Source organism: Volvox carteri (assembly GCF_000143455.1).
Source record: "Volvox carteri f. nagariensis unplaced genomic scaffold VOLCAscaffold_70, whole genome shotgun sequence".
NCBI lineage: Eukaryota > Viridiplantae > Chlorophyta > Chlorophyceae > Chlamydomonadales > Volvocaceae > Volvox > Volvox carteri.
Window position 1 is genome coordinate 135,589 of NW_003307613.1, and position 26,824 is coordinate 162,412.

The 26,824-nt window shown below is 56.5% G+C and overlaps 6 protein-coding genes across 6 annotated transcripts; 4 read left to right on the forward strand and 2 right to left on the reverse strand.

The window, feature by feature from the left end:
* Window positions 1-1,562: 1,562 nt before the first annotated feature.
* Window positions 1,563-2,936, forward strand: VOLCADRAFT_83989 (uncharacterized protein; the record flags this gene model as incomplete). Its single annotated transcript, XM_002957140.1, has 4 exons — window positions 1,563-1,680; window positions 1,766-1,888; window positions 2,058-2,153; window positions 2,599-2,936. The coding sequence occupies exons 1-4, from the start codon at window positions 1,602-1,604 to the stop codon at window positions 2,934-2,936; spliced, it is 636 nt and encodes a 211-aa protein (XP_002957186.1). The 5' UTR covers window positions 1,563-1,601.
* A 3,842-nt stretch (window positions 2,937-6,778) lies between these two features.
* Window positions 6,779-9,940, forward strand: mapkkk3 (mitogen-activated protein kinase; the record flags this gene model as incomplete). The annotated part of the gene is made up of 6 exons (XM_002957141.1): window positions 6,779-7,154; window positions 7,336-7,492; window positions 7,585-7,645; window positions 7,868-7,942; window positions 8,249-9,858; window positions 9,923-9,940. The coding sequence occupies 5 exons, from the start codon at window positions 6,779-6,781 to the stop codon at window positions 8,471-8,473; spliced, it is 894 nt and encodes a 297-aa protein (XP_002957187.1). The 3' UTR covers window positions 8,474-9,858; window positions 9,923-9,940.
* Window positions 9,941-14,193: 4,253 nt separating this feature from the next.
* VOLCADRAFT_77470 (uncharacterized protein) lies at window positions 14,194-18,848 on the forward strand. The gene is made up of 7 exons (XM_002957142.1): window positions 14,194-14,311; window positions 14,397-14,519; window positions 14,689-14,784; window positions 15,230-15,531; window positions 16,873-17,085; window positions 17,278-17,380; window positions 17,734-18,848. The coding sequence occupies exons 1-7, from the start codon at window positions 14,233-14,235 to the stop codon at window positions 17,931-17,933; spliced, it is 1,116 nt and encodes a 371-aa protein (XP_002957188.1). The 5' UTR covers window positions 14,194-14,232; the 3' UTR covers window positions 17,934-18,848.
* A 94-nt stretch (window positions 18,849-18,942) lies between these two features.
* On the reverse strand, window positions 18,943-22,014 carry VOLCADRAFT_83997 (uncharacterized protein). The gene is made up of 7 exons (XM_002957187.1): window positions 21,387-22,014; window positions 21,227-21,314; window positions 21,014-21,148; window positions 20,687-20,805; window positions 20,275-20,359; window positions 19,687-19,798; window positions 18,943-19,212 (listed from the first exon to the last, which is right to left on the reverse strand). Exons 1-7 carry the CDS (start codon window positions 21,507-21,509, stop codon window positions 19,152-19,154), a joined length of 723 nt encoding a protein of 240 aa, XP_002957233.1. The 5' UTR covers window positions 21,510-22,014; the 3' UTR covers window positions 18,943-19,151.
* On the reverse strand, window positions 21,969-24,527 carry VOLCADRAFT_77474 (uncharacterized protein; the record flags this gene model as incomplete). The annotated part of the gene is made up of 5 exons (XM_002957188.1): window positions 24,176-24,527; window positions 23,492-23,537; window positions 23,037-23,204; window positions 22,707-22,871; window positions 21,969-22,340 (listed from the first exon to the last, which is right to left on the reverse strand). Coding segments are annotated over exons 1-5 (903 nt in total), but the record flags the coding sequence as incomplete, so codon positions are not given.
* Window positions 24,528-24,674: 147 nt separating this feature from the next.
* Window positions 24,675-26,823, forward strand: VOLCADRAFT_121607 (uncharacterized protein; the record flags this gene model as incomplete). The annotated part of the gene is made up of 4 exons (XM_002957143.1): window positions 24,675-25,079; window positions 25,192-25,491; window positions 25,986-26,297; window positions 26,358-26,823. Coding segments are annotated over exons 1-4 (1,401 nt in total), but the record flags the coding sequence as incomplete, so codon positions are not given.
* Between the last annotated feature and the right edge of the window lies 1 nt (window position 26,824).

A 26,824-nucleotide genomic window follows, 5' to 3' on the forward strand; every position in this document is an offset into this window, starting at 1 on the left:
TATTATGTTGCTTCCTGCAAGGCAACGGTGGTGGCTTGCACGATGGTACTGGATATCTCATGCGATAAAGCACGTTAGCTTAGCAAAACCTAAGATTGAAATACCGGTGCCGTACTTGGACCAGCTTGGGCCCGCCTTATGGCGCTTGCTACGGCAGCCAGCGCAATCCAACCGCTTCCCCCTTTCTTCGAAGGAGCGTGGCATGGGTTGGGAAGCGTGAAGCCGTGCCATTGGCATCTGGTGGTGTGCCGCACCACACGCACCCAGCACCAATCGGGATAACGGTATCTGCCACAAGCGACAGAACTTCAGAACAGCAAGGCCGATCATTATGGCAGGGGCCCACAAGTAGTGATACAGGTGCTGAATATTTTTTGGGGGCTCGCCTATACAGCTTATAGGTTCAAGTTTACATCCGCATATGAGAAGTTCCCGTGAAATACATAAACAAGTGTCATGATGCAAGCTCCTGGCCCTGAGCACGCTACAGCATGCATACCCCAGCGGAGCAACATGACCAAAACCTAAGTAATCCAACGCAACTTAAGACTCTGCTGCAAGCAAACAAGAGCGATGAGTCATCACCTGCGATATCCAAGCCTGCCTTGGGAGGCACATCCATTTCTGCATAGTCGATAGGCCCCGCACAAAAAACTACTCCTCCACGCGGTCCGTGGAGGCTCTCGTTTGTTGTGCGGGGCCTATCGACTATGCAGAAATGGATGTGCCTCCCAAGGCAGGCTTGGATATCGCAGGTGATGACTCATCGCTCTTGTTTGCTTGCAGCAGAGTCTTAAGTTGCGTTGGATTACTTAGGTTTTGGTCATGTTGCTCCGCTGGGGTATGCATGCTGTAGCGTGCTCAGGGCCAGGAGCTTGCATCATGACACTTGTTTATGTATTTCACGGGAACTTCTCATATGCGGATGTAAACTTGAACCTATAAGCTGTATAGGCGAGCCCCCAAAAAATATTCAGCACCTGTATCACTACTTGTGGGCCCCTGCCATAATGATCGGCCTTGCTGTTCTGAAGTTCTGTCGCTTGTGGCAGATACCGTTATCCCGATTGGTGCTGGGTGCGTGTGGTGCGGCACACCACCAGATGCCAATGGCACGGCTTCACGCTTCCCAACCCATGCCACGCTCCTTCGAAGAAAGGGGGAAGCGGTTGGATTGCGCTGGCTGCCGTAGCAAGCGCCATAAGGCGGGCCCAAGCTGGTCCAAGTACGGCACCGGTATTTCAATCTTAGGTTTTGCTAAGCTAACGTGCTTTATCGCATGAGATATCCAGTACCATCGTGCAAGCCACCACCGTTGCCTTGCAGGAAGCAACATAATATGTCGCTTTCCGTTGAGGAACCGCCTTATCATTACGGACACATACTTCTCGTTTGTGCTTGAAATATATTTTCAGCGAAAACCATGTATTTTACAAGGTGTGTCAGAACTCCTCTTATTGACAGTGGGCAATTGTGAGCGTTTCATCCGTACAGCCGTACATAAAGCTCTTCTCCAAACATGTTTTCGTTATCACAAGAAGTGGTATTGCCCCTGCAGTCCGCTGTGCGTTGTGTAGCCGCTAGTCAGCAGGATATCAAAAATGCTCGCTTCTCGCAATGTTCGCGCCGCTGCGGGTCCTCGGGTTGCCGCTGCACCTGGCCAGCGTGTAATCCTGTCAGGTACGTTATCTGAACTTGAAGTAGAAAGAATAAAAATATCAACCTAGAAATGTCATACAGCTTTACGCGTTTCGCTGTTTTGCAGCTCGCGCTGGGCGGCGCGCCCTGACCGCGGCGAAGGCTCAGAAGAAGGAAATTATGATGTGGGAGGCCCTTCGCGAAGCCATTGATGAGGAGATGGAGCGCGATCCCACCGTTTGCGTGATGGGTGAGCGTTGCGGTCCGCATTGCGCGCGTTGGTTGTGTTGCGTGGTACATGACCAATGAACGTCTTTACTTGCAACACGTTTTTCCTTACGATTTGGACATGCAAACGACGCCAAGCTACTTCTTGTCTTTGCTGACGCGGAAAAGATCTTATGCCTGCTATGTCATAGGCGAGGACGTGGGTCACTACGGCGGAAGCTACAAGTGCACCTATGGCCTGTACAAAAAATATGGTGATATGCGTGTGCTGGATACGCCTATTTGCGGTAAGTTCACCGAGTTTAACGCCTTGGAACAGGGGTGACCAAACTACAAGGCCATTAGTTTAATTCGGTCCTGCCATTAGTTTATCTCATGTAAGCAATGTAAGCACAATCATCCTCATTTCATTATCTACCTGACCATGCCATACCAATCCTCGGACGCCAGGTGTGCTGGGCTTTGTAACGCTTGCATGGCGACAGGAAACCACTGCCAGCCCGCATCCCCCTTACCTCTGGGGACCTTGCACTGGATGGTTTAATATATAGAAATTTGCTCCCTACACACATCCGGCACCGATACATCCTTAAGAGGTCATGTAAGCATATGCCGGTCCTACACTAATACATCCGTCGTACATGCACATGCTTGAGTGCCCGCCATCACCTTGTCGGTCATGCTCCCCCCTATCATTGCTGAACAATACTAATGCGCATCCTTTTCCGGCAGAGAACGGCTTCATGGGCATGGGCGTGGGCGGCGCAATGACCTGGCTGCGCCCTATTGTGGAGGGCATGAACATGGGCTTCCTGCTGCTCGCCTTCAACCAGATCTCCAACAACTGCGGCATGCTGCACTACACCAGCGGTGGTCAGTTCAAGGTGCCCATGGTCATCCGCGGCCCGGGCGGTGTGGGCCGCCAGCTGGGTGCCGAGCACTCGCAGCGCCTCGAGTCGTACTTCCAGTCCATTCCCGGTGTGCAGCTGGTGGCGTGCTCCACCGTAAGGAACTCCAAGGCGCTGCTGAAGGCGGTAAGTGGGTACGTGAATAACCTAACTGGTCGCTGACTGTCGCAGGGCATGTGGGCAGATTGCTGGCTGAGCTGCTGCCTGAGAGAGGGTCGACTGTAATATTGGGCATAGGAGAGGATAACTAGTGACGTGCACAGAAAGAAAGCCCTTGAAAACCATGAAAACCTTGAAATAACATCGGCCGGCCGTATGTGATTTGCGGCGCAGGCTGGGGTTGGAAGGTTGCAGAATCGTGTCAACCTGACTAGTTAGTGATGGGGCTAGATGAATTGATGGTAGACCCAACCGACCCAGTTTCCCAGCAGGCTACATTCTGGTTGGGCGTACTGAATTAGATGCAAGGTGCGCCCTTTCAAGCTCGTATGCCAAGTTACTACACATCCCCCCTACCCGCCACGGCCTTTTTGTGTTGTTCTGAAGACGCAGGGCTGGACGCCTGGCACCACCCGGCGCATGATACGACCAGCGCCGCCGCTGGCAACGCCTCGGCAGTGGAGGCTTCGGCAGCCAGCGCCAGCAGCGCCACTGGCGCGCCTCCGGCCGTGGGAACTGTGGGCTCTATGAAGTCTACTGGCGTTAGCAGCAGCAGCAGTAGTGCACAGCTAGGTCCCGTCAGCAGCGGCGTTGCATGCTCGGGTTCCGGCGGTCAATCTGCTGTGTGTGGCACCAACAACCTTGGCGCATCCCTGCCGGCTTTCGTGTCAGCAGCGGCAGATGCGGCTCCGGTGCCTCACAGCAGTCCACGGGGAGCACCGTCCCGGACGCAGATGCTGGTGCCGCCGGTGCCGATGCCGGCACCGGCCGTGTATAGCAGCTCCTTACCGGCTCCGGGCATGGGTTTGCATGTCCAGAGCGGCGCCTGGGTGCCAGGCCCTGCGCACGCGCATGGCAGCGGTCCCGGGCCTGCGATTGCAGGCAGCCGCGTAAGGTTTACGATTACTGATCTTCCGAAAACGGAAAACCCACAGCCGCAGGGCGGCCGTGGGGATTCGCGTCAGGCGCCGCTGGCCGTGCCGCCCTTCCCAGCTCCGCCTCATGGGGCGGCGGCTGCTGCTGGTGGCGCGCAAATTGCAGCGCCACATTCTGGCCGCCATTCGTTGAGCTCCTTACCTGGGAAAGCAAAATCTATGTTGGACTTGGCGGTAACGGTACAACGAGGTGGGGATTGCATGCCGTCTGGTTCGGGGGCTGGATGCGATCTTATCCGCCTGGATTCAGAGCCGCTGCCCGACTCTCTGCACGACTCTGTACCGCCGCCGGAACGCTCTGGCACACCCACGGGAACCTCCGCTCCCGGACCACGAGGCCCCCCGGTTGTCCCGGGCCGCCGCCAAAACTCCTTCGACCAGAATGGCTGGGTGAAATTTTCCGGCAGTTTTACTCGGTCTAAGGATGATTCCCGGACGCACACTGGTGGACCGGGGCTGAGCCCTCTGAGCCAGTCGTCTGGGGGATGCGCTGCTGGCGCACCGGCCGCGCAGCCCGGCAGCTTCAGCGGCTCGCAGACTGCGGGTGGCCTGCAACCATTAGAGATGGTATCCAGCTTTCCTATCCTGGGGCCAGCGGAGCCGTCGCCGGACGGCACAAAGCTGGACGACAGCGTCAGTTCGAGCAACGCGGCCCGAGCGAGTAGCGCTGGGAGTCTGGGTCAAATGGGCAGTACCTCGGTTCCGCCTGTCGCACAGGGGGCCTCCAGATACTCGACTGCAACAAACGCGTCGGCCTTCGCCAACTTTCAGCTGCCGTCGGACTTATCAGCGACCGCCTGCAGTGACACCGGCTGCAGCGCCGGTGGCTCAGGGACAGCGGGCAGCGCCGGCGCTAGCGGCAGTCACCTCAGCGCGCGTATCCCGCACGGTAGCAGCGAGGGAAGCCCGTCGAAAACCATCATCCCGCCGCAGCAGCGGTCTGGGCCGCAAGCCCTGGCCTCGCAACAGCAACAGCTGTCGATACAATCTGCACTGCCGCAGCCGCCGCAGCAACAGGCGCGGTCCTCCCTGGCGTTAGCGTCGCCATTCCACGCGATGCAGATGGGCTTTGCATCCCATATGCCGCCGGCGTCACTTGTGTCTGCCTTTGGGGCCGTGCCGCCAACCCCGCAGCCCGGGACAATAACCCACGTCCAGCAGCCGACCCAGCAGCAACAACAGCAGCAAGCGGCACAACGGCCACCGCAGGTACTGGCGGGTGCAGGCAATGCAGGCACCAGCACGACCGGTGCAAACCTACCGTTACCGCGCATGGGGAGCCTCCCTCATGCGGGTCAGCCTCAGGCGCCATCGCAGCAGCAGCCGGCACACCAGTAGCAGCCAGCAGCCGGGAGTGCAGTCCGACAGTATGTTGGCGTCAGCCATGACTCGGCACATAGGATGTACGGACTCGGCAATGGCGCCGCGGCCACCATTGGCGGCACCGCCTATTACGCGACGCCACCGAAATCCGCGGACGGTATTGGCAACGCGGGTAGCAAGGCTCCGTCGCCGGCGCTGTCGACTCCCTTCACAGCACCAACGGCCTCATCTGCACAGTCCACACCACCGGGCTCAGCGCCCGGGCCTAGCGTCCCATTCGCTGACCTATCTCCCTTTAATGTTGGGGAGGCCACATCGGGCTGTGGCAGCGACCGCAAGGCTGAGAAGACTGAACGAGAGCGTGACCAGCGGGAACGGGAACAGCGAGACTGGGAAAGGGGTCGGGAGCGGGATCGCGAACGTGAGCTTGAGCGCGACCGGGAACGGGACCGAGCACAGTCGTTCTTCGCCGACCTATCTCCCTTTCGCGTCTCATTGGGTCCTGGCGGTGAAACGCGAGATGCGACGCCCGCTCGACAAAGCGCACCAGGCCCGAGCTCGCAACCTATTGTGGAAACGCCCAGTAGCGACAACAGTAGGGAGACCACGCCCCGCGTCTCCATCACCAACATAACCGATACAACAGGCGGCGTTGGCAGCGGCTGTGGTGGCGCGGACGGCGTGGCCCTGGACCTATCGCGAATACAGCTCGGGGGACAAGGCGGCGGCAGGCCAGACCCTTCTGGAGGCCGGCCAGGTACCGCGCAACAGCAACAGATTCAGATACAGCAGGGCTTTGGGTCAATGCCGATGATGGGGCCTGCGGCGGTCGGCGGCCACCTTGGCCAGCAGCTTCCCCACCACGTGGCTATGTCGTACTACGCTGCCGCTGCGATGCAGGGCAACCCCTACATGTACATGCAGCCGTCTGCGGCTATGGCCGCAGCAGCGGCTGCCATGATGCCTCAGGCGGCAGGCTTCATGCATGGTCCCGCCCCCGCCGGAGCGCCAGGCATGCAGGGCTGGCGACATGTGTTCAATCCGGCATGGGAAAGCAGCTGGACGGCAGCTCAGCAATCGAGCCAGTATATGCTTCAGGCGGCATACTTGCATCATCAGCAACGACAACATCAGCAGGCTATCTTGGCTGCCGCCGCAGGGATGGCAGCGCAGCCGCAGCCGGGTGGAGCCTTGGCGCTGTCAGGCATAGGGATGCCCGTTGGCGGATCCTCGACGGTTGCGGCGGCGAATCTGCTTGAGTCCGGCACTGCCCTTGCTACACAGACAGGGGGCCCGGGTGCGATCGCTGCACGGCCGCCAATCGCCTCTGGCAGTCCGCAGCTGGCGCTACCTCCTAGCATACAACCGCAATTACCGCAGACGCAGCCGCCCAGAATGCGACAGCAGCAACAACAGCAAAAGCCGCCGCAAGGGTCGCAAGGTGCATTAGACCTTGCGCACGAGATGACCGTGCCATCGGCGCGCCGCATGGAGAGGTCGCGCGTGTCCGGCGCCGGCGATTCGGATGCCACCGCTGAAGCTGGGCTGCCGTCGCCCCTCGGACAGCAGCCCTCGCTCTCGGCCTCCATGCCCCTTCCGCCTTCGCACCGCGACCTGGAGATCAACCCGGAGGACTTGACCTTCGGGCAGCGCATCGGCATGGGGTCCTTCGGCGAGGTCTACCGCGGCACATGGCGAGGCACCAATGTGGCCATCAAGCACTTTCATGACCAAAACCTCTCACCCGTCACCATCCGGGAGTTCCGAGACGAGGTTCTTATTATGAGCAAGCTGCGCCACCCCAATATTGTGCTGTTCCTGGGCGCTGTGACGCAGAAGAACCAGCTGGCCATTGTGACGCAGTATATGACACGTGGCTCTTTGTTTCGAATGCTACACCGCAACAAGGAGGTGGTGCTGGACCCGCGCCGCCGCCTCAACATGGCGCTGGATATTGCCAAAGGTGAGCGCGCCATTGAGAGTGTGTGGGAGCAGGCATGGGGGCAAGCTACGTTTTGAAGGACAAGGAGTGCGGATAGGATTTACGAGTAAGCCCGTTTACTCAAGCGTGGGCTTCGCCATATCATAGCATTGATGTTGCCTTATATTTTGGAACCCGTTGTGCCGTTGCCGCTGCGTCGTAGGCATGGAGTACCTACATAACTGCAAGCCGGTGTTAGTTCATCGCGACCTGAAGTCTCCTAACCTGCTGGTGGACAAGGACTGGACCGTCAAGGTTTGCGATTTTGGCCTGTCGCGGTTCAAGAACAATACCTACCTAACGGCCGCGACGCAGAACGGGTGAGCCACGGTAACGGTACGACAATACCGGTTCTCAATCCCGATGCCATGCAGGGGTATGGCAGGTGACCTGGACTTTTGCTTATACGCAGATCGCCTGCCTGGATGGCCCCAGAGACCCTCAAGGGAGAGCCTTGCGATGAGAAGAGCGACGTGAGTGACGGGCTTGGGCCTGCTTGTTCAGATTTAGGGGCTGTTTAGTATCCAATACACCTGCGGCATCTGCTTATGGTTGCATTTGCGCCCAGGAGCGAGTGGCTCTGTGCTTATGCCTCTTTACGGTTCGATGGGCAGCTGCGGCGCCCCGACCCATTGTCCCCTGTTTGGGACCAAGTACATGGCTACTGCTGCGTCCACGCATGCTTCCTTTCTCAGGTATTTAGCTTCGGCGTCATCCTCTATGAACTGGTGACTGGAAAGGAACCATGGGAGGAGCTGAACCCAATGCAGGTGAGTGGCCGGGCTCTTAGGGTAGAAGGTGATTTTGGTAAGGTCTTGGGGGGCATGCATCAAGCATGTGTCTCGGGCTGGGGTTATGGGGTCGATAACAGCAGATGCTTCGCAAATTGATAGTCTCCACACGAGACTTGAACTCTTGGACAAGCCTTGCATCCTTCACCTTGTACGGCATTCCCTACCTCAATCCTTGATGTTTGCCTGCGTCTTTTATGTAAAATAAAAGTGCCTCCTGGTTTCCTAAGGCAGATTCTGCTTCCAGGTCTGTGGAATGCGTCTGTTCTGCGTATTCCTCTGCAGGTGGTTGGCGTGGTGGGTTTTTCCGGGAGGCGTATGGATCTGCCGACCGACCTGGATCCGGCGGTAACGAACCTCATCCAGAGCTGCTGGGCCACAAACCCAAAGGAGCGCCCGTCGTTTACTCAAATCTTAGCAACCATGAATACGTGGAGTGAGCTGCGGCCCACAGCGGCAGTCCTAGAGGCACAGCGGGCGAAGGCGCCCCAGAGGAATGCAGCTCAATAGCCGCTCATAACACGAAACGCACAATACGAGTCCCGAAGTAAGCGTCAGGCCGGCTGTTGATCGGACATTGCATTTTCAGCTGCTTTGCTTTGCTTGATTTTGACTTCCTTCTCTTCTCTCGATGTTTTGGTAGCCTGAAGGTGATATGAGTTGAGCAGCTAGGATGCTTGTTGGTTGTCTAAGGTGCGGCATGGTGGCATCTCCAAAGCCCATCCATCTGCAACGTGTCACAGGCAGGACGCAAGAGGCGTGGGCAGGTTTTCACGTTGCTCTCCAGCTTCGTCGGCAACTGTCAGGGCAGTCTATGTTCAAGTTTTGCGTGAACAACGCGTTCCTTACGTACATATCCGAGGCGGTGTGTTGCGCTTCGTGTCAGCTATAGAGCAGGACGCCATGTGGGTATTGTGGACTGGCCGTCATAGGAGTGCACGCTTTTGCAAGAATTCCTTGGTCGCTGGATGCGTGCGGTGATTTGGGTTTTAAGGTTAAGACCGCAGTGAGTTGCAGCCTCGCGTCGTGTTTGTGCATCAACCTGGCGAGGGGTGGTGAACGGCTTGGAGGACGCTGTGATGAACCGGTCCATGCCTAATGTGATGGACAGGTCCATTTGAATCTGTTGGCGCTTTATTACCTTGATACTGATCTTTTTGAGACAGTAATGTGACAGGGTATTGCCTGGCACATTCGACCCCATGAACGCTAAGCTGGGGAAATCCTAGTGTAGATAGTGAGATGTCAAGGCGCTTGCAGCTACACCCCCACTGCCATTAGAAGGGTACGCGGCGAAATGATATCCTGACGCGTGGTGTCGAGGTCAGCCCGTGCAAACACGAGGTGCTATCGACGTTCCGAGGAGCTGGGCTGGATTCGGACTTTCCGTTTCCTGTTGATCGTACACAGCAGAAGAATGCGAGTTGCGATATGCACGTTAGCTATCCGATATTCTTTCACCTAGGTGCCATGGGTTTATCTCAATATACTGATTCTGACATAGGGTCTCCTTCTATGAATCTGTACGTAGTGAGTTAAGGATAACGAATGATGTACAAACGAACATACATTAATAGCTGATTTAACAGCAAACTTCTTCTTACTTTCATCTTGAGGCTTAGTACGGAGTAATTGTGTTAAGTGAACGAGGAAACGTGTCTAAAGATAGGACATGGTGACAACTCGTCGCGGTTCTCAGCGGCAAGTTATCACTTCAGTTCCACAGGCTGCTACGCCAAGCACCTCGCAGCGTGGGCGAGGCCGAGGATCTGCACGGGGCCGAGGTCGCGGGAGATCGGCGGCGGCCGTCGCAATAGCAGACCCTGACACAGAGCAGCCAAAGCTTATCGAAAGTGAACCGCAGCAGGAACATGAATCTCAGGATCCCTTAGCAGGTGCGGGTCACAGCTAAGATGTTAGTCAGTGAGCCGGGTGGTATTGATTACGTCCTTCCCACAGGGAAAACGGCATATACTGAACCTGTAATTCAAGACACAGCAACGGATGCATCGCATCAAGACGGAGGTTAGTGCGGCCTTTGCTTCATGATATGATATTAGGGGCGACTGGAGTAAACATGACGGTTGTTGTAAACTCCCCAGCTTCTAACGCAGCTGGATATCCAATAGCGGGCGCGGACGCATCGCTGCCTGTTGAAGACGTTCTCGGCAGTGGCATTGAACACTTGAACTCTACAGAGGAGGGCCGTATGAGCAAGGTCAGCTGGAAAGAGACCGGCGGAATCGAGATCAGCAGGAAAGAGACCGGCGTTGAAGAAGGCGACGATGTGGCGCGAAGCGGTGAAAAGGGCGGCGTTCAGGGTGGAGGTGCTGGAGAGAGCGGCGGTGAAGAGAGCAGCGGTGAAGACAGCAGCGGGGAAGACAGCAGCGGGGAAGAGAGCAGCGGGGAAGACAGCAGGGGGGAAGAGAGCAGCGGGGAAGAGAGCAGCGAAGAAGGCAGCAGAGGGAAAGAGGGCAGGATTACCGATGTCCAGGATGAAGGGCCATGTGTTAGCGACGATGATGACGACGCAATCTTCGGTTCCAACATTATGGGACAGTTGGCATCGTCGCTGAAAGCAGCGCTAAAAGCGCGTGCTGGTCTCCGAGAATTCTCGCCTCCACCCCCGCATTCGGGAAGCACTGACAAGAAACTACTCACCTTAACAAGCGACCCGGCTAGCATTCGATGGAAACCTGAAGTGGAGCAGCCGAAGACGGTCCAGGCGGCTGCGACTACACGGCCAGTGTCGGGTGTCAAAGTAGACAAGGAGAAAGGCCTCCAACATCAGGTAGGCAAGTACTGTCATATTTGATGATACGTCTAGCGCCCCGTGGTAATTGCACAGCCGCATTGCCTTGGCTCGCCTTCGACAGATGGGGCTGCACCTTACTTCAGCGGCTTAGATGGATCTGTGTGGGGCAGTGCTGCGGCGCTGCTGGCTGTGCTCCGGTCTGACAGCCGGTGTCTCTACCCACGGGGGTCCGCCACTTGCTTGCGGTCCCCCACTAAAGCTGAGGCTACACGTCTAGCAATCCTAGAGCAGCAGGGCTGGCAGGCGTGCCTGGGGGGTCGGAATAAAAAGCCGCATTGCCTTGGCTCGCCTTCGACAGATGGGGCTGCGCCTTACTTCAGCGGCTTAGATGGATCTGCGTGGGGCAGTGCTGCGGCGCTGCTGGCTGTGCTCCGGTCTGACAGCCGGTGTCTCTACCCACGGGGGTCCGCCACTTGCTTGCGGTCCCCCACTAAAGCTGAGGCTACACGTCTAGCAATCCTAGAGCAGCAGGGCTGGCAGGTGTGCCTGGGGGGTCGGAATTAAAAGCCGCATTGCCTTGGCTCGCCTTCGACAGATGGGGCTGCGCCTTACTTCAGCGGCTTAGATGGATCTGCGTGGGGCAGTGCTGCGGCGCTGCTGGCTGTGCTCCGGTCTGACAGCCGGTGTCTCTACCCACGGGGGTCCGCCACTTGCTTGCGGTCCCCCACTAAAGCTGAGGCTACACGTCTAGCAATCCTAGAGCAGCAGGGCTGGCAGGCGTGCCTGGGGGGTCGGAATAAAAAGCCGCATTGCCTTGGCTCGCCTTCGACAGATGGGGCTGCGCCTTACTTCAGCGGCTTAGATGGATCTGCGTGGGGCAGTGCTGCGGCGCTGCTGGCTGTGCTCCGGTCTGACAGCCGGTGTCTCTACCCACGGGGGTCCGCCACTTGCTTGCGGTCCCCCACTAAAGCTGAGGCTACACGTCCAGCAATCCTAGGGCAGCAGGGCTGGCAGGCGTGTCTGGGGGGTCGGAATAAAAAGCCGCATTGCCTTGGCTCGCCTTCGACAGATGGGGCTGCGCCTTACTTCAGCGGCTTAGATGGATCTGCGTGGGGCAGTGCTGCGGCGCTGCTGGCTGTGCTCCGGTCTGACAGCCGGTGTCTCTACCCACGGGGGTCCCCCTCTTCTTGCTTGCGGTCCCCCACTTTAAAGGGACAAACATTTGAGCTAAAGTGTTGATTAACATGAGGGTGTCCGCATGTGTACCTCGGCTGCCATAATCAAAATCCCTGTAATTCATACATGCAGGCGGCTGGCAGGGGCTAAGGCCTGACTTCTGCTCCCAGTCGACCCAGTCGACCCGGGTTCAAATCCGCCTGCCGGCTCCTCGGGTGTTTGAGGAGTGATGAAATGGGAGGTGGCCCCCCATCTTATGGACGGTGTAGGACGTGATAATATCAACTTGCGAGCTGACCAGGAACTAAGTTGATGCGCCGCTGATCCGCTAGATTTGGTTGGATGCTGGTGGTGAGTTGCCGAACCCAACGAATACATTCTGAAGTCGGATGGGGTGACGGATTAGGGTGCCCCTCTAGCAGGGGAGAGCAGGGACTGCCCCGGGAAAGGGGGCCGCTGGCGAAGTTAACCACCCTGTAACAACATACATACATGTTGCGTCGTTTCATTCTTGCAGTTGCTGGTACCACCACGTGTGAAATCCACGGAGCACGCCCCATCCTCTGAAACCAAACGATGGTTCGAATTGCCAGCCACCAAGATCACCGATGAGGTTAAGCAGGAACTTCGCTTGCTGCGGCTGTGAGGAGCATATGATCCCAAGCGATTTTACAAGGTACGGGGGGTTTCAGGAGTATGTAATGACAATGTGGTGACTTGGGTTTCACATGACGATGTTGCTATGATGGAAGTTCTTTGCATGCGATTAGGTTCCTGATACACCCGCGAGCCGCTACTCTGGATATGCTGCAGCTAGTGAATTTTCGTCTTCTACTGTTCCGGTTCACCCACCCCTTCTACAGAGCTTTGACGAGACCAAGTTTCCAAAGCACTTTCAAATCGGGACGGTACTGGACAATCCGCAAGACTTCTACAGCAGTCGCTTGACTGCACGCGAGCGCGGTAGCAGCATTACGGAGGAGTTGCTGGCTGATGCAGCAGTAGCGGCGGCCCGAAAGAAGCGGTACAACAAGTTGCAGGAGGAGGCTACCCGCTACCAGAAGGTCAAAAAGCGGAAAACAGACCTTGCACGCACGAATCCCAAGCCTAAGCGGCCGAAGCACTAAAGGATTGGTAATGCCGTTTTCATTGTGACGCTTTCCCGAGATATCCGACGCCCGGAACTAAACGAGCAAATTGTGGCGTGGACCTTTGCAGCACAGGGTGTTCGGCGAAGCAAAAGACGTAGTATATGAATTTATCGTGTTGCAATCGGATGTAAGGCTCGGAAATTTTGTGTGCGTTCATGGTTTGGCTCAGGTTTCATGGCGGGGTGGGTAGGTGGCCCACCCCCCCATGAAGCCTGAGCCAAACCATGAACGCACACAAAAAACTACTCCTCCACGCGGTCCGTAGGCTCTCGTTTGTTGTGCGGGGCCTATCGACTATGCAGAAATGGATGTGCCTCCCAAGGCAGGCTTGGATATCGCAGGTGATGACTCATCGCTCTTGTTTGCTTGCAGCAGAGTCTTAAGTTGCGTTGGATTACTTAGGTTTTGGTCATGTTGCTCCGCTGGGGTATGCATGCTGTAGCGTGCTCAGGGCCAGGAGCTTGCATCATGACACTTGTTTATGTATTTCACGGGAACTTCTCATATGCGGATGTAAACTTGAACCTATAAGCTGTATAGGCGAGCCCCCAAAAAATATTCAGCACCTGTATCACTACTTGTGGGCCCCTGCCATAATGATCGGCCTTGCTGTTCTGAAGTTCTGTCGCTTGTGGCAGATACCGTTATCCCGATTGGTGCTGGGTGCGTGTGGTGCGGCACACCACCAGATGCCAATGGCACGGCTTCACGCTTCCCAACCCATGCCACGCTCCTTCGAAGAAAGGGGGAAGCGGTTGGATTGCGCTGGCTGCCGTAGCAAGCGCCATAAGGCGGGCCCAAGCTGGTCCAAGTACGGCACCGGTATTTCAATCTTAGGTTTTGCTAAGCTAACGTGCTTTATCGCATGAGATATCCAGTACCATCGTGCAAGCCACCACCGTTGCCTTGCAGGAAGCAACATAATATGTCGCTTTCCGTTGAGGAACCGCCTTATCATTACGGACACATACTTCTCGTTTGTGCTTGAAATATATTTTCAGCGAAAACCATGTATTTTACAAGGTGTGTCAGAACTCCTCTTATTGACAGTGGGCAATTGTGAGCGTTTCATCCGTACAGCCGTACATAAAGCTCTTCTCCAAACATGTTTTCGTTATCACAAGAAGTGGTATTGCCCCTGCAGTCCGCTGTGCGTTGTGTAGCCGCTAGTCAGCAGGATATCAAAAATGCTCGCTTCTCGCAATGTTCGCGCCGCTGCGGGTCCTCGGGTTGCCGCTGCACCTGGCCAGCGTGTAATCCTGTCAGGTACGTTATCTGAACTTGAAGTAGAAAGAATAAAAATGTCAACCTAGAAATGTCATACAGCTTTACGCGTTTCGCTGTTTTGCAGCTCGCGCTGGGCGGCGCGCCCTGACCGCGGCGAAGGCTCAGAAGAAGGAAATTATGATGTGGGAGGCCCTTCGCGAAGCCATTGATGAGGAGATGGAGCGCGATCCCACCGTTTGCGTGATGGGTGAGCGTTGCGGTCCGCATTGCGCGCGTTGGTTGTGTTGCGTGGTACATGACCAATGAACGTCTTTACTTGCAACACGTTTTTCCTTACGATTTGGACATGCAAACGACGCCAAGCTACTTCTTGTCTTTGCTGACGCGGAAAAGATCTTATGCCTGCTATGTCATAGGCGAGGACGTGGGTCACTACGGCGGAAGCTACAAGTGCACCTATGGCCTGTACAAAAAATATGGTGATATGCGTGTGCTGGATACGCCTATTTGCGGTAAGTTCACCGAGTTTAACGCCTTGGAACAGGGGTGACCAAACTACAAGGCCATTAGTTTAATTCGGTCCTGCCATTAGTTTATCTCATGTAAGCAATGTAAGCACAATCATCCTCATTTCATTATCTACCTGACCATGCCATACCAATCCTCGGACGCCAGGTGTGCTGGGCTTTGTAACGCTTGCATGGCGACAGGAAACCACTGCCAGCCCGCATCTCCCTTACCTCTGGGGACCTTGCACTGGATGGTTTAATATATAGAAATTTGCTCCCTACACACATCCGGCACCGATACATCCTTAAGAGGTCATGTAAGCATATGCCGGTCCTACACTAATACATCCGTCGTACATGCACATGCTTGAGTGCCCGCCATCACCTTGTCGGTCATGCTCCCCCCTATCATTGCTGAACAATACTAATGCGCATCCTTTTCCGGCAGAGAACGGCTTCATGGGCATGGGCGTGGGCGCCGCAATGACCGGGCTGCGCCCTATTGTGGAGGGCATGAACATGGGCTTCCTGCTGCTCGCCTTCAACCAGATCTCCAACAACTGCGGCATGCTGCACTACACCAGCGGTGGTCAGTTCAAGGTGCCCATGGTCATCCGCGGCCCGGGCGGTGTGGGCCGCCAGCTGGGTGCCGAGCACTCGCAGCGCCTCGAGTCGTACTTCCAGTCCATTCCCGGTGTGCAGCTGGTGGCGTGCTCCACCGTAAGGAACTCCAAGGCGCTGCTGAAGGCGGTAAGTGGGTACGTGAATAACCTAACTGGTCGCTGACTGTCGCAGGGCATGTGGGCAGATTGCTGGCTGAGCTGCTGCCTGAGAGAGGGTCGACTGTAATATTGGGCATAGGAGAGGATAACTAGTAACGTGCACAGAAAGAAAAGCCCTTGAAAACCATGAAAACCTTGAAATAACATCGACCGGCCGTATGTGATCACTTTATCAACGAATACGATATAGGTCTTCCCAATGAAATTTCTCCAGGGTTTGGGTGGTGAATGGAGGGGTGAAGATCGCCATTGACCGGAGGTTTGTGGAGCGAAGGGGAAAATGTTTAATTACTACAGAGTCCCTGTTTATGGATAATGTAATCATGCTGTCCGAGGAGAACGTATTGGAACGAGCTTCAGCAGTTGTGTGGATGAGATCAGGGTAGCTGGGAGTTGGTTGGTGCTTATGCCAATGGCCACCTCGCGTTAACCAGTTTGCAGTGAGTGGCCAGAGATTTTGCCCAGGTTGTTGGCAGGTATGTGGGTGCAGGGCTTTTGGGTGATGAGGGATGACGAGTACTATGATTAGGTGGCTTGCGGACGTTGGGCCAAGGTTGGGCGTGTGGTTGGGTGCATGGGGAGATCGTCCTCGCATCCATCTACAATACGTGTTGAGGTCAGGCGCGTGCGCAACCTTTGGTTAGCTTGGCTGCCGAGTCGATAAAACAGTTTGACGAAGGCCTTGGTTGAAATGCGCAATTGAGAATGTGTCAACTCGTGCAGGAAAAAATTCTGTATTGTAGGGGTTGTTAGGCATTGAGGGCAGGAGGGGGTGTACACGTTTGGAGGAAGAGGAGGCGCAGACTAGGCCGTTCCGCGGGGAAGCCCCTCCGCGGGGCTATTACCGCTGCCGGCTTCAGGGGCAAGCAATGCGCGAAAGGCAGTTCGGCCTGTGATGTGGGCAAGGGAGCTGGACAGAATGGATAACGCACGTCGTCTCAATGCTGACTAAAAATGTATGGCTGGTTGTTGTCGCGTGACGAGCCGTCTGCTGGGTGACCCATGAGGGCTTGCGGCTAGGAATGGCCGGCCGTGTCGTCGAGCTATCTCACCTGGCGAGGTACTCTCCTCCGCAGCCGCCTCGGAGTCGACCTCGGAGTCACCCCCTTTGTGGCTTTTTGAAACCCCCGGGCTGGGTCTGGTCTGGTAATACGATGCCCTGACTACGCGAGCCCCACGGTCGTCTTTCCGGGTCCCAGGTCTCGCCTGTCGATCGCCGCGTATTGGCTTATGGCCTTCCTTCCATCTCCCTTCCTGAGTCGTCTGAGTCCGTAACAATGCCTTTACTCCATGTTTTCGTGCCCTGCAGGCTATTCGCAGCGACAATCCTATTATTTTCTTTGAGCATGTGCTGCTGTACAACGTCAAGGGCGAGGCGGGTGACGCCGACGAGGTGGCCTGTCTGGAGCGCGCTGAGGTGGTCCGTGAGGGCACTGATGTGTCCATTTTCACCTACAGCCGCATGCGTTACGTCGTCATGCAGGCTGTGAACGATCTGGTCAAGAAGGGATACAACCCCGAGGTGGGTGGGAATAGTGGCACTAAGGGTATGAGGGCAAGGTCCTGACTCGTTAACGGTTTTGCTGCCATGCCGCGCTTTGTATGAGGTGCCTGCAGTAAACCTGGTGTCTGTTTTGATTGCCTTGCGTTTCTTGCTGATATGGCTGATTCAAGCCGCTCCCGGCCTGCCGGTCGCCGCCCGCGCGCCCCCCAGGTCATTGATCTGATTAGCCTCAAGCCCTTCGACATGGAGACCATCGCCAAGTCTGTCAAGAAGACCCGGAAAGCGATCATCGTTGAGGAGTGCATGAAGACCGGTGTGTTGTGTTATTGGAGGAGGGCTGGAGTCCAGGGGACAAGGCAGCGAAGCCTCTTGTGTTCATATCCGGGGGAATTGCAGGGCGGATGGCGGATGGCGGTGGAGCCTGGTGAAGCAAGATTAGAGATGAGCCCGCTTTACGAGCAACGTCGGACTCTCTTACACCTGTTGTTTCCCCATCTGCTCTAAGTTTTGCGTGGCCCTTGCCTTGAGCTGCTGCGTCGCTGCATCATCGTCCCAGCATTGGGAAGGGCTACTCAACCACACTATTCACCTACATTACACCCTTCCTCGCCTCTGACCACGCTGACGCGGTGTTCCTGACGCCCATTCGTCTGCAACCCCCTGCAGGCGGTATTGGTGCGTCGCTGTCCGCCGTGATCAACGAGTCCCTCTTCAACGAGCTGGACCACGAGGTGATCCGCCTATCCAGCCAGGACGTGCCCACTGCGTACGCCTACGAGCTGGAGGCCGCCACTATTGTGCAGAGCAGCCAGGTGGTGGAGGCGGTGGAGAGGGTTTGCGGCGGCCGGGTGCCGGTGGCGGTGTAAGGACTGAGGTGACGGCATCTGGGCTTGGCTTTGGCTGCTGGAGTCCCTTCATTGCGCGGTTGGTTGGCCGACACGAGTGGCTGGCCCGGCGGTACCTGTGTCAATAAGGGCTCTGATTGCCTTGACTCTTGGGCCAGGTCATGGAGGGTGCATGCTGCCCTCTGCCTTGATGGCGGGCCAGATATTTCGCGTCGCGTCACGCTATGGGGCGTGGACGGGGCGAGTGATTTACTTTGCGCGAGGCTGCCAGCTGGCCGGAGGACGGCCGGTGTGTTGGGTGAAGAGTCATATCGGGTTGAGGTGCAGCAGTATGCATCATGGCGGGTTCGTACACGTGGCGCCATGTGGTCCCTCATAGCTGCGCGCTTGGAAAGCCGTTGAGCTGGATGGGCCTCTGCGGCATATCATCTAGCGCCTTCGCTGTGTCAGTTGTACGGCGATTTTGTAGCTGGTATCGCGGCGCAAAGAATGGACGTTTCCGAAGAACCTCGTTAGTGCTTGCCATTATTGTGGATAAGTTCGGGGTGATGAGTCGGGGTATTGGGTATATGGGTAGACTTTGCTTGGTACAGAAATTTATATGGGGGGTCAGAAATCTGAAGAATTTGTTTGTGGCAGCGAAGATTGAACTGCCGAAGGGTAACTGTGTTGACCTGTTGGGGATTGTGTCTCGGCTTTTCATGCCTTTTGAGCAGAAAGGCTCCGTTACTCGGATTGCGTCGCCTTGGGAACGTGCGAATAGGGATATGGCCAATTTTCAACCTAAGGCTGTAGTCCCAACCGCGTTGGCAGCAGGCAAGCAAGCCGCGTAAACCACGTGAACTTTTGTGTTGAAAGCATATGAAGAGGATACGTGTGACAGATGAATGATGACACTATTGTAAACAGTGTTGTTTGTGTAAATGCCGAACCTTCATTAAGATGTACTTATAAGTGCAATTTTACACGGATATTGCGTCGACTAAAAATCCGGAGACCCCTTCAGCTATTACTGAGCCACCTGATCCATGTGCAAGTCTACTTACATACCACCTTAACTTCCTTGACACATAGTTGCAGGTCACAGACCCTTTGTGACCTTCCACGTACGCTCCAACACGCCGCAACACATTACCAATGCCGTGTTATCAGGAAATACTTGTACCCACATCCTAACGCCGGATTGATCCATACTATGGCAGGTAACCCCTCGACGTAACCCCTCGAGAAGGATACAGCCTAAGCCCCACCGCCGGCAGTTGCAGTCAGCGCCAACACGTTGAACGTAAGGCTACTGCTCCTGCGGGTAACAGCACATCACCCGATGTAAACAAGGTTCGCTAAGAGGGACGGGTGGACATAGAGTTGCAGCCAGGGACGCAAAACATGCAGCACAGCACTGGTGGTTGCAGTGGCGGCGCCATGGCCATGGTGCAGGTCCGGGAAACCTATCACTCTGCGTGCGTCACCGGCACCGGCACACACCCATCCTCTTGTCCCCAACTCAAAGAAAGGCTGGTCTGTCCCTGATGCAGAGAACCCAAAGGCCGCGGACGCGCAACGGAACTCCGTAACAACATCTAAGGAGACATTGTCGCGGCAACCGCCACCTCAAAGAGCCCGCATACTTCTCTGCGCACTGCGGCATACGTCTTCTGCAGGGCGGAACATCAAGGGTGCGCCTCCGCCTGCAAAGATCTTCTAGATACCGCAGCGCCTGTTTCCCCACACTCTTTAACGGCGTGACATCTCCTGTCCACCTGCACACGCCCACCTGCTAATGAAGTCCTGCACCACTCGGGCCGCGTCCTGTAGCAGCGTCTCCGAACTGCTGGGCCCCCGGCACACCGGTCCTGCCCTGCGGCCGTCCAGCTCCCACAGCTGGCCTGCAGAGTCACCCAGACGGTCCCGGATCGTCGGCAAGAGTTGTCATCGCCAAGGGCGACACACCACAGAGGTTTACATCCATTATCACGATGGCGGCTCAACGGGTGTGTGGCACATTGATTGTGGTGTGCGGTAAGGTGGTGTGTGCTTGGGGTCTGTGTGATGGTAGGAAAGGGACGCATTGTGCCTCATAATTCAAGGATGTGGAAGTGGAACAACCTTGCCGTTGTGCCGGGCCCAGGGCCCCTCGCTTCTTTAAGATGTTGTTCTTAGCAGATGCAGGATTTCCGGTGTAAACCCCCCATCCAGCATCTGCCACTGCGGTGACTAGGCACCGTTACCCGCACGGGAAGACGGAACGCGGGCGAGCAGCGCGCTGACAAGCGGCCGGCAAGAGACCCAACGGGGGTGAACAGGTGGAGCCAGCAGGCCCTAGGCCCTAGGCACGTACGCCAATTGCACCGTCGCCACGTACCGTCCTTGTGCACGAAGGCGACGAAGTGCAGGTCCACATCTTCGTCGGCGGATGGTGGTGCGGTGTCGCCCGCTGCAGCAGCAGCCTTGATATGTGGGAAGGAAAGAGATCAACGAGACAGGGAAGGGGGAGGCAGCAGTTGCATCGTAGACGGGCTGGGTTCCTAAGCTGGGCGCGAGACGCGGCTGGGTCTTACTGTCCGCACATTGACTCCTCCGAAGAACCACCGCCGCAGAGATGGACAATGACCCACTGAAAGCTATCCACAATTTTTGCATCGAGCAAGCTGGTAATGGCATGATGCCCCGCAAGCCCCCTGTGGCTCACGTCAAAAACCTGCCCACTTGCTTTTTGTACACAATTTGCCCAGCAAGCCTTCTTTCACCTCTAAAAGATGCGCCGTCGACCCTACCTGGTGTGCCTCCTCAATGCTGGGTGCGCCTGAAGGGGGTTCCTCCAAGTACTTGCCAGCTTCCGCCGCGGACATTCCGGACGTTGCGGAAAAGAACTGCTGAAGGAAGCTGCCATCCGCTGCGGGAGGAATGGCACGCATGGTTTTCATCATATTGTGATACGCTCACTTAATGCCCAATTCCTCATTCGTGCCAAGCGGGGATCAGGAGGCGGCGCAGCTTGCGAATAGGGTGGACTGGCCCATGGTTCCGTTAAGAGAGTGCACTTCGAGTTGGACCATTTCGGCAACTCTTCAACGCCGGCGAGAAGTCCCTGAACGACTTACCGGGGTCCATAGTGCTCAAGTTGTTGCCAATAGAATGCAGAACCGCAATTGTGCCGCACGCGTTGCCGATAGTCTGCTTCATGTAGAAGAGCTTTGCGTCGACCGGCATCCCTTTAGCCGCCTGCTCTTCATCCTCTGCAGCGGTGAACTGGAAACATGTTTCCTCGAAAGGAAAACCCTTGTCTGCGAATGTGGCTACGAGAACCCGCGCACCTTTTTTAGCCAAAGCATCACTTTCAGAAGTTACGGGATAGCACAATATTACAGCGATAACTGGCTTCGGTACCATTTCCAGAAGTTCCTGCAACATCCCCGCGGAGATCTCCTCGTGCGTGCACTGACGCAACAATACTTCAGTTCACAAATGGCGCACCTCATCCAGTCCAAAGACATCTGAGAAAGAGTGTTCAGATACATCAAGGCCAAGCTTGGAAACGAATTCGTTCAGGACATCTGGATTGCTCTCGAGCGGCACCCATTTCTTGGCATTGGACATGGCAGCCACGCTCGATATCCTTGTTTCAGAGTTATCAAGATGCTTAACGACGCTCAACTAAGACACCAGTGCCTAGTTGCGAACTGACGCAAGTTTTCAACTGTCATGCCGTACCGTCCTTGGTTGCTTGAGCAGTTGAGCTACTCCCATCCTCCCTTCGTCAGCGACACAAACCACCCATACCCACAATTTGCCAAATCATTCCTGCATAACAACAAGCCAATGCACCTTTAAAGCATTTGGCTTCAGCAAAATTGTCCTACAAACAGACAACCGCTGCACAACGGAACTACAGAAAGAGCCATCCAGCATATCCACAGCTTGAAACTCGTGTGTTCAAGCTCCTCAAGCTCCTGCGCCTCACGCCGCTCAATAGGTCCCCCGTAGCTGGTGCCATTTAACCGCTAGGACATACATCAAAGGCGCGCTACCCGTGCCGCTGCCTCCGTGTTCCCGAATGAGTTTCGTCTCATATGGGTTGAAGTTCACAGCCTCCAGCCCCTCCAAGTATCGCCCCACTGCCACCGCCGGCAGCATCACCCCAGCAGCGCCTGGCGGCAGCCGCGGCGCCAGTCGTCGCGCCTCGTCCAGATGCCCCTTGGCCAAGCTGGCGACTTTGTGTACGACATCACGCAGTCCCTCCGAAACCACGCCGCTGTACACATCCTCCTGCGAAACGCGCGCCTCCGCGCACAAGTCAACGGGCAGGTAGCAGCGCCGTGCCGCGGCGTGGGCGGCTGTGCCGCGCAAGAGCGTGGTGATACCCGCTGCGCGACCTAGGTGCGATGCTGCATGATCCGCGTCCTGGTGCTTCACACCGGCAGCCGCCAGCTGCGAAGGGGTAGCGGAACACAACCTGGCATTAGGATGACGCTTCTCGAGGGCACTGGTGATTGCCAAACACCGCTCCGGCGAACACGGCGCATGCTAGCATGCATGTGCAAAGGCGCCAGCGGGAATGGGCTCAGGAACGAGAGCCCCTTCCTCAGTGCGCGTCAGTGCGCGTTGGTTGGCTATGGACAATGTGCACAACAGAACGCTAAAGACGCCGCTCTGCTCTACCCGTCTATCCCAAACGCACCGGCAACCTACAGCTACAGCATGGACTCCAACGCGCTCTGCCCCAGAGAACTTACCTCGTCGCCCCCACAACCCCCACTGCCAAGCCCGCGTGCACCACCTGCACTGGGAGCCCACCTGCAAGTACATGAGCTGAGACGACGTTCCCTCCGCGTACTGCTCGAGCGCCTGAAGGTCCAGCGGCGGCTGTGGGTCCAAGAAATCCGCCTCACGGCAGTCAATGATGCGCTTAAAGCAGTAACGGCTGAAGCGTGACGGGCTGTTTCCAGCAGCGCCTCCAAACTCAGAGGGGCTAGCTAATTTGCTACTGCAGCCGCTGCCACAACGCGTGTGGTCGCGCTCGTCGTCATCGCCGTCTGCCTTTGTTGCCCTCGCGGCTGCTGCAGAGGAGGCTGCGGCAGTCACGGCGCCGGGGGCTGGGCTGTGCAGCACATGCGCCAAGGCCACCGCCACCGGATGGTTCGGCGGCCGGTTTTCGAAGGCGGCTTTGACCGCGTCTCGCCACCACTGGAAGCGGATCTGGCCCACCACCGACTCCTTGCTGCGGACGCTGTCCGCCACCAGAGCCGTCTCGATGTTGAAGGCGCGCAACGCGAACAGCGAAGGCCGCAGATCCTGGGCCGCGGAGGCGCCGGGCGGGGGATACGGTGGATGCAAGGAAAACAGCAGGCAAAGGGGCGGGCGGGGCCCCATGAGGAGCCCGGGGGCTGCAACCGGGGCTGCAACCGGTTCACCTGCTCCCGGACGGAGGTGTAAGCAGTGGGCAGTGGAGCGGTAGCATGACGTGGTGAGGTGCAGTACCGCGTGTGTTTTGCACAACCGATTGCTACGCCAGTGGCACACTCAGGCCGAACCACCTAGCATCACCACCGTGCGAGTGTCCCGCATACATTTCGTCCCACCTTTGGCATCTGCGCCACCCAGACGTAGTTCAGGTAGTCATACTGCCTGCAGCGCGTGTTGCCAGGTGGATCCAGGGCTCTCAGTGGGCGATTGACACCGCAATACGACAGGTTCCCGAAATGATTGCAGACTGTGGCACGCTCGCGAGTGATGCAGCACGACGCCCATGTTTGAGTTGAAGAGATGGGCCCGCTGGGGTTTTATCCATGTCTCCTGGCCTGATGTTTCTGCCGAAACGTCGGCTACGGATTCCCAAAGACATCGTGCCTGTGCGTGCATGCCAGTACTTGAAATGGTTCCGCGTCTGTTATACATTGAACATGCGGAGGGACAAAAAAGCACAAATGAATTGGTGCTCGGGTCATTTGCGCCCGTTGCGCAATCTGCCGAGCGTACCGCAGTACCGCCTCCTACATGTTGGTGCAGCGCCGCTCATACCGTGAGGACAGACCTTTCATGGGGCCTATGCCACTCCTTTAAAAGACCCGCCCTCACGGCACAGGCGGCACACAAGTTTGCAATGGTTCAAAGTTATGCCAATGCTACGACGACATGGACACGCGTGGGAGGACAGAGCTGTTCAGTAGTTGGACGAGGGGCCCCAAATGTAAGCGTGAGGGAACAGCCCCATGACACGCGTGTCCCATAAGACAACAAATGCACATGACATATCCAGCACCCACCTGACCTGTTGCACACAGAAGCCGAAAGCAGACCTCAAGTCCTCAGGTAAGGATGCATATGAGCGAGCAATGGCGTTGCTCGCCCGCTGCTGTCCAAAGTGACCCCACAGAACGCGTGCCTTCGGCAGCCCGCTGGAGAGCCCATGTATCATGATTGGTTTGCAATTTTATGACGGCGAACTTTGACGAAAAATTCTACAGACGACGTCAGGTTCCTTCCCAGGTCCTGTTACAAGCTATCCTACCCATGCATTACAATCTGGGCGCGCTACACTGCAAGAGAACCGCAGATGGACCCTAACTTAAGAAAAGAAGGAAGTGCTAAGACTGTAACGCTGCCCAGCTGCGACATTCCTTGACGCCCATTCTTACCAGAAGGATGTCCACTTCCGTGCCACTAGGCGCGAGACACCGTTGCAAGTACGGCAGGGCCGTACGCTGTTGCGGTGCGGTCACTCCAACTCCTGGGTACTCCTCGAAGGGTGCAATATGTTGGTCATATTTTCCGTAGGATCAAACCTCTGACATCGCAACTGCTGGGTGCATTAGCTAACACTTGCTGTGAAGTGCTAAGATCAGAATGTCAGAGGACGCTGTTCTTGAGCAGCGGGAGCGCAAGCCGCGTAGGACTACTGCTCCTGACTCCAATGGCCATGCGTCAGATGTTCCGGACTTCGCAGCAGCTGAGGATTTTGCTGCCGATGTACCCGCCGTGAACTCGATTGATGTGCCAGAGGCTGAGGACGCAGAGGAGCAAGTGGCCAGTACCTCCACGAACAAGATCTACTTCGTGCGCGTACCTCGGCCGCCCATTAACGATGAGGCGCTGAAGAACCTATCGGCCCAATTCAATGAGCACGTTAACAAAGTAAAGGGTGCAAACGCAAAGCTGGCCGCGAAGCGGGTGAGTAATCCTGATATGATGCTACGTGAGATTACTGCAGATCGTGGTGTGTGTAAAGGATTGTTGGGTCAGTGCATAACTGATCTTGGAGTACATGCGGGCCCACAAACAGGAGGAGTTGCGCGAACTGCGCCGCCAGCTGAACGTCGGTCGGTCTCTGAAGGAGGGGTCTCAACCGGAGTTTGAGGAGAAGCTCAATCGGCTGCAGTCCTTGCGCAGTGTTCGGAACACATACCAGCAGAAAATGTCATCCATCAGGGAGACCCTTCGGGGCCTGTCGTGCAAGTCGGAGGAGGAGCTGGATGCCAAGTTGAAGGCTCTGGAGGAGGAAATCTCGCTTGGTGGTCTGACCCTCAGGGAGGAGAAGCAGAAGGTTCATGAAATCACAAAGCTGAAGTCGCAGCGCGCTCAGGTGGGCACACTTCGTTATGGCGATTTGTCCAATAGGACATGGGGGGCTATGGGGGCCCTACAGGTGTCTTTTGCTGATGGGGTGGAAGTCTGACTGCCAGAGGGTGCAATTGCAATGCAGCAATGTCTGACAAGGTATTCGTCCACGCACCCCGAGGCGCCGTCCCTATCCGCAAATAGCGCTTTTCCTCATATCCCGAATCCCTACTGGTGTATGGGTGTGCGGTAGTTCAGAGGCGTGCAGGAAGGGAGGACAGGAAAGAAGAGCTTGCCCGTTTTTTTTCCGACGGCGTGCTGCGTAACTCTGATGCACATGCGCTGCATGTCGACGTTCGGGACATAAAGCGTTATGCGGCTGTCATGGAAAGTACGAGTACGATGTGCATCTTCGCGGTGTCACCAATCGACGCTGGCATGCTACTGGCCTGCGTACCCAAGATCCCTGCCTACTGGCCGATCTTCCCTCTTCCCCATGCGGGTTCCCTGTTTCCCTAGATCCGCGACTATGACAACCAGAAGACCACGATGGCGGAGTATGAGGCCGAAAACGACAAGGTCAAGGAGGTGATCAAAGAGCTGGAGAGCGAGTTCACCATCCTTAAGACGGAGCGTGACCAAGCGCAAGGCATTATTAAGGAGATCTTAACAAAGGTCAAGGCTTGCGAAGCCGAGGTTGAAAATCTGGAGGAGGAGCAGAAGGAAGTCGTGAATGCGAAGAATGATGCGCTTGCAGCACTAGACAAGGCCCGGGCTGGAGTGAACGAGTCAATGTCAGAATACCGCGAGAACCGCTCGTTCAGCCTGAAGGTCCGTGACCTTGTGACAGCTGGCCAGGTGGACGAGGCACGTGCCCTGTGTGCCGCCCAGGTCGACACGGCGATCACGAAGATCGCCACGGATTCCGGGTACCGCAAGGAGTATTACAGCCTCTGGGCCCAGCAGCGAAAGTATGCGGTGTCGGACCTTCTCCCCGATAGCACCACGGTGGTTAAGGAGGTAAAAGCCGTAGACGTGGGCAAGGCGGGCGCCAAGGGCAAGGGCGAGGCCAAGAATACCAAGGCGCCGCCCCCCAAGCCTCAGGGCGCCGAGAAGGCGCGGCAGTTGATTGAACAACTAATGGCGGAAGCACAGCAGGAGGCCAGCCGCAAGGTCCCAGGTCGATCGGTGGCAGACGTCACTGAGCCATCGTCTGGGGACGCCGACGACGAGCTTGACCAGCCAAGTGCTGTCCCGGCAGTGCAGGCAGTGGAGGCAGTAAAGCCGAAGGCGACAGCAACCAGTGCCCGCCCGGCTGATTTACTGAAAATGGTGGAGCTGCCAAAGATTATCGATGA

Coding starts and splice junctions, on each gene's coding strand:
- VOLCADRAFT_77470 (XM_002957142.1), top strand. CDS start 14,233: ATGCTCGCTTCTCGCAATGTTCGCGCCGCTGCGGGTCCTCGGGTTGCC. Junction 15,532..16,872: donor CCAAGGCGCTGCTGAAGGCG/GTAAGTGGGTAC, acceptor CGTGCCCTGCAG/GCTATTCGCAGCGACAATCC. Junction 17,086..17,277: donor AGAAGGGATACAACCCCGAG/GTGGGTGGGAAT, acceptor CGCGCCCCCCAG/GTCATTGATCTGATTAGCCT.
- VOLCADRAFT_83997 (XM_002957187.1), bottom strand. CDS start 21,509: ATGTCCAATGCCAAGAAATGGGTGCCGCTCGAGAGCAATCCAGATGTC. Junction 20,806..21,013: donor CTTGAGCACTATGGACCCCG/GTAAGTCGTTCA, acceptor TTCCTCCCGCAG/CGGATGGCAGCTTCCTTCAG. Junction 19,213..19,686: donor GTGCAGGACTTCATTAGCAG/GTGGGCGTGTGC, acceptor TGTTACCCGCAG/GAGCAGTAGCCTTACGTTCA.